We start from the raw sequence: 6,000 nt of genomic DNA, 5'->3' as shown, positions 1-6,000 counted from the left end.
ACTAACAACAAAAATGGAAGACCTGTGGAGACCCTGCCATGTGCTGGGTTTATTTGCTTTTCCAGGCGTGCATGACCACAGTGCAGTCCCCAGTACTATGTAAACTGACTGTATGTGAACTCTGAATACATCTGTTTTTTATACTTTATATGTTTTAATATGTGTGAACAAAACATGAACACCCCCAAACACAAGAAAATCAAATGCATGACTGGTTGTCATCTTTTTTTAATTAAATTCTTTTATCTCAGCGGCATCTTTGGTTTCCTAAATACTTGCAGCAATAATGACAATGTCAAACTTTATAGGTTTTCTGGAATAAGCTAAATTTAGCACATTTTTCCACTACACCCATTGCTAAGTGCATGACCTTTTTATTTAGCTTACAGTCCACTGAGTTCCACATGTCAAATTATACAAAAACTTCAGGTTTCTCATATTTCACACCAACAAATAAACAGGGATGACATAGGGACCATTCTTATAGAAATTGCTGATCTATCAGACAAACTGTACAATAACACAAAATCAACAATGTGTGGTTAAAAAACACAACTCAGATGATGTAAGTTTAGAATCAAACATGAAAAAATGTGGACTTGTGGGAATGTAAAGGGGAATACCGTAAAATGTAAAATATTGAATGGGCTGAAGTACAAAGTAGGAATACCAGACAGATCTTTGAAACACATTTCCTTAATAAAACAAGAGGTGGCTTGAGAATAGATTCAAATTAAGAATGAAAGATCAATACAACAGGGAGATCAATGGAAAGAAAATCACAAAAATGCACAATTTAAACTTAACAAAAAACTGTTTAAAAAACAATAATTACAAAAAATGTTTAACAAACAAACAAACATATTCCTTGTCAGTATTGATTATTTCTTAAAATGTGAGATGGGAAGTGAAAGAGGAGCTGACAATGATATGTTTTGTACATTTCATATGAGCCACTTATATGATTGGGCTCCTGATGAGAACTCCTGTTTTTAGGTTCACTGTGTACACACAGTCCCCTGTATGTACTGTGAGAGTGTATGTACAGCATGTGCAGGGTGCAGTCTGTGTTGCATACTGTCAATAGGCATAAACAGAGTGACACACAGAGGTTACCGAGTTCTGCGACGGATACATATGTTTGGCCTGCGTGTGGCCACAAAGCCGTGCTTGCAGAAGCACTTGAATGAGCCTGCAGTGTTCACGCAGCGAGCATTCTTGCACGGACTGGCACGAGTTCCTGGTTCTGCACACTCATCAATGTCTGAAAGAAATAAACACAAGCACTTATCAATAAGTGTAAAATGTATAAAAGAGAGACAGCCTATAAATCCTATAAATGTAATTATCTTTTTCAATAGTGTGTCGCATGAAGGAACTGCAAACTCTCATTTTGTTATTCAACTATTCAATTATTAAGTAAATTCCCCCTGGGATTATTAAAGAATTTCTGATTCTGATTCTGATCTGAATCTTGGGTTGTAAAATGATAAATCCTTGGTATTGGTCTGTGCACATACCTATTATCTATTGGTTTCTGAATATTAATGAAATAATGAACTAATGAAAAAATAGGTATTTTTGTAGAGGTAGCAGGTACAAACCTATACAGCGGGTGCGGGAGTGGTCCAGTCTAAAGCCTATGTTACATTCACACATGGTGCCCAGGTAGGAGCGGACACAGCGGCCATTTGCACAGCTGCACTCATCTGAATCCTCCTCTGAACTGTCACCTTTTAGAGAAAAACATGCAGGGGAAAGGAGTAAATGTGGGACAGAAAGAGATTAGAAAATAAGGGGTTGGTTGGGGACAAATAGTGTTTTCTGACATATGATTGGATATTTACAAAAATTGTGTATGGTTTTACCTGGGTTGTAGTTGGCGAAAGCTGCCAGGAAATCCTGCTCCCCATCAGACTCAGTCTCAAGATGCATGTCACACAGACGACTGAACATCTCTGAACACAAGGAATAAATGTCTTTTTAGCTCAAGAGAAAAGAAGTCAATCAAAGCTGAGGCCAGTTACATCTTCAGTTTGCTAACCTGAGTTTCTGGGTGGACATGTGTTACACTCGGGCCCCCAGCCACGACCATAGTGACAGCAGCACTCAGAGTAGGTCACAACCATGAGGTTAATGGGCTCGCTGCAGATCAAACCCTCGTCAACCTGCTTGAAACACACGTCCTTGTGGGCTGCAGTGCGATCTGGGTAAAAAAAGAAGGATAAAAAAAACAGTAATTAAAGGCTAAAATGTGAAAATTCAGGCACTATCAGATTAACAAGACTTGTTCCGTTTCCGTTACAGTATATATATAGTTTAAGTACAGGAAGCCACATTCAGCAAGTCCTGAACTCTAAGATTAATATCAGGTTTTCTAAGTAAAATAGTGTTATGCAAGCCAGTGAAGGATGTCTAGAGGCAAATATTATACTGTTCATAAATTTATAACTTTAAGGATGAATGTCATTTCAGATATATTCAGCACGTGAAATCGGAAATTCTGATACTTACAATAATGAGATGATATTGTTACTGACAACCAAAATCTACATATAGATGATGGATAAAATGCACCCATCCGTTTATTCTCTGTACACATGTTTTATGGTTGGGGGGTAACAGAGAACAGGAGTCTATCCAAGCATGTATCAGCCAAAGAGCAGAAATTAGTCCACCAGCTTTTCAGCTTGCTATGTCATACACTATATTCCCTCTGTAAATAATAGAGACAGCTAAGAAAAGCTAACTAAAGCTTCTATATTGTGTGTACAGTATGGTGATCTTGTCATTGCACATGGAAGCTAATATGCTTTAGTAGATTAAACTATTTATTTACACATACAAATATTAGAATCTACAGACAAAAGTTACCAAACTCATATCAAAACCAATGTCATATCTACAAATGAGAACCAATTTCATTTTAAGTCACTGACCTGTCCATAAGTGTTATGCGTGTGTGCATCTGTTAATATGTATCTGTTTCGAGTGTTAAATACATTGCTGTAATTATACAAAGCATAAAATGATGATAAGAAGAGACACCTACTCTAAACTCAAAGGCTGACCTATGGTCATATAATAATTCTGGGCAGAACTATCAAAATTGAGTTTCCTAATTACCAATCTTTCATGCACTGTGCTTGCAGTTTGGTTGACATAAAAGATTAATGGCAGCTACATGTGTTGAACTGATGATGAAGATATGCTGCCAGTTTACTCTCATTAGGCACACAGCTTATTGTTACAGCTCAATTACTTGTGAATCAGTATGTTCAATATAATTGTGTAGAACGAATATAATAGTCTTCAATGTCATTTTTTGTCTGCTAGTTACAATGTGTCACTCTTAAATAGTCCTATAGCCTTAGTCACAAATATTTAACTAGCCATACTAATGACAATAATCACTTTCACAACATTAAAGTAGTGTGAATCACATATCTTACATGCAAAATTATCACTATTGAGCTCAGGCCTCATTCTCCACTAAATGAACAGTTTTCAAATGCTGAGTCTGTCTTTTCTCTACAAGAACGAATCAATTTTATCATCTATACTAACACAGACAAAAGAGACACAAATTGACATAGACATGCAGAGAAAATGCAATAAAAGTAATCACTTTTTCTCCCACTGAACATACTCTGATTTTGCTTTGTGTGCATAAATGCGAACATTCGATATGTATTTTTAATAACTACACAAAGTAGTATCTTTTCAAGAATGGGAACTGTCTCTATAAAGTGGGTAAGAGGGAAAACTGCATTACATAAAGCCAGTACAGGCCAGATGGGACACAGATTGGGAGGAATTACAAGGAGCAATATGAGTGGCAGATGTCGACGTAAGCCAAAACTCATTTCGATCGGTCATGCTCAGGTGAGCTGACGCTGATTTTACCCACCGTCATAGACGCACTGTTTCAGCGCTGCACTGAAGGTGAGGGGAGGGTCGCAAAAACAGTGAAAGGAGCCGGGCGTGTTCTCACACCTCCCATTCTTACAGTACGAGGGGTCCTGGCACTCATTCACATCTGCAAAGGGCACCACAGACACTGGTTACAGTATGAACATCTGCTTGGGGCCAGCTCTTAGTCTGTAGGTGGTGGACACAATAATAAAGAAAACTTGTGCTACATCATAAAATTCAGTACAATAATCCTGCAATAAACACTCCCTTTGTGATATTTACTGTACAATGTTCAGTTTTTTCTGAGACTGTGTCAAAAACATGTTTATTCAACTCTGTGCTAATTGTTGAGGCTGTTGTGTGTGATATTGTGGCATTACACTACATTATTTAGTCAACCTCTTTTATGCACCAATACCAGTCAGGTTAAACAAGTCGCAGAGAGTTGAGTCTCAACAAAAACTGAACATTATAAGCTTCAGATGCAGCATTTATTGCAGTGATATTGTAGCGGATTGGATAAAAATGTACAGTGTATACTGTTATTGTGTCCACCCCCCTATGTCCCGTTTGCTTTTTGTTTACGTTTCTACCATGAATGTTGCATGCAAGGTTCTGCTTATGACAAAATGAGCTTCGGTCATGCATAATACTGCAGTTGGTCTCTAGTAAACATGCAACCACTCTGCGATATCTGCAAAAAGGCTGCAGGTTAAAACAGGAAGCTTGGTTCCAGCAACACTTCAACTGAGGAATATTATATGCCAAAGAGATATGCAGGCAGTTTGCAGAGAAAATGATACCGCCATGTTGGCCAGTGTGTACCGCGATGTGAAGTTTCTAATCTTTATTTGTTTTTGTTTTTTCTTGAAGCTTAAATAAAACCAAATATGGTGTCACTGGACTGAAACCTGAAGAATGAGAGTCCAGCATGCATTAAGGTGTTCAAAAGAGGGATCTAAATACAGATTTCTAACTTCTACAGTCCAACTGTTCTAAATCCAAGCCAAATACAGTACTAGCCATATTCACATTAATTCAGTCCCAATAACTTGTTGCCCAATTTGCAACAATTGATTGATTAGATCAAAGAATAACTGTGGCTTTGCTCAGTTTTTCAGAGTTCTCAAGTACAGAGGATTGCACAGCTTAGTGTCCAAGTAAATTGGTTTTAAGCTCAGTGAATATCCACCCATCCAGTGTCTAGTTTTATTTTTTTATGTCATAGTTGTAGCAGTAACAGGGAGACAAGAACCATCCATACTTCATATTCTCAAAAACCCAGGAATTATCCTGAACTATCAGGTCAGATGAGAGATTTAAATTTTTTTTGCTACTCTTCCATTTCAGTCATGCGTGAATACTAACAAAAGGAGGTTTTCCAGGTGCTCAGACAACTTCAAGAGGCTAGTTTCAATACCAAGATGCAGCAGCTTGATATGGAGATCCTTATGAACTTCAGTCACACTGTAGGGAAATCCTATTTTGGCTGCTTCTATCCATACTTGAGTCACTACCCAAAGGGTGAGACCATAGGTGAGGCTCAAAATGAAGACTTATTAGCACTTAAATTTCTGTCTTTAACATCACAGCCAGCTACAATGTCTGTATTATCATAGTCAATGTCCCCCCAGAGGTCAATGTCAACTTTTTGAATGAGATCCCAAGTTACCTAAACTACTCCACTCCACTTTCACCTGGGCTGAGTAATGCTTAGACCATAGTCTCAAACTTGGAGGCACAGAGTTTTGTCCAAACAGTGACAGACTGTGCTGCAAACTGCAACAGGAAGTACTTATGGCCACAAACTAAAAGGACAGCATCATCTGCAAACAACAGCAATAGCACCTCACTATAATCAAAGCAGAATTTTCCAGACCTTGGCTCAGGAGGTATGTCAACAAAGGAGTTGACAAGGACACACTTGACCAGACTCCACCTTGACCATATTTGACTTAAAAGCAAGAAAGCAAACACATCTCCCATCCTGAATGTACAGGGGACATGAATTCACCACATTTGCAGACAACACTTCCTACAAAATACCTCTGGCAACAAAGTCATAGCATGGCTATGGCATCTGAA

General features: G+C 38.1%; 1 protein-coding gene across 6 annotated transcripts in view; it reads right to left on the bottom strand.

The window, feature by feature from the left end:
• Positions 1-210: 210 nt before the first annotated feature.
• The window catches only part of ltbp3 (latent transforming growth factor beta binding protein 3), a 34,034-nt gene continuing 28,244 nt past the window's right edge, over positions 211-6,000 (bottom strand). For 5 of the 6 annotated variants that reach the window (XM_035666338.1, XM_035666339.1, XM_035666341.1 and 2 more), the window contains 5 exons: positions 3,911-4,039; positions 2,045-2,206; positions 1,869-1,958; positions 1,605-1,733; positions 211-1,264 (listed from right to left, as the gene is read on the bottom strand). In XM_035666338.1, the coding sequence (XP_035522231.1) occupies positions 1,113-1,264; positions 1,605-1,733; positions 1,869-1,958; positions 2,045-2,206; positions 3,911-4,039 (662 nt within the window). In that variant the 3' untranslated portion in view covers positions 211-1,112. The remainder of the gene's footprint in view (positions 1,265-1,604; positions 1,734-1,868; positions 1,959-2,044; positions 2,207-3,910; positions 4,040-6,000) is intronic. The other variant, XM_035666342.1, reaches the window with a different exon arrangement.

Source organism: Morone saxatilis, unplaced genomic scaffold, assembly GCF_004916995.1.
Source record: "Morone saxatilis isolate NCDOM2014 unplaced genomic scaffold, NCSU_SB_2.0 Contig20, whole genome shotgun sequence".
NCBI lineage: Eukaryota > Metazoa > Chordata > Actinopteri > Moronidae > Morone > Morone saxatilis.
This window is presented reverse-complemented; position numbering and strand designations above follow the sequence as displayed.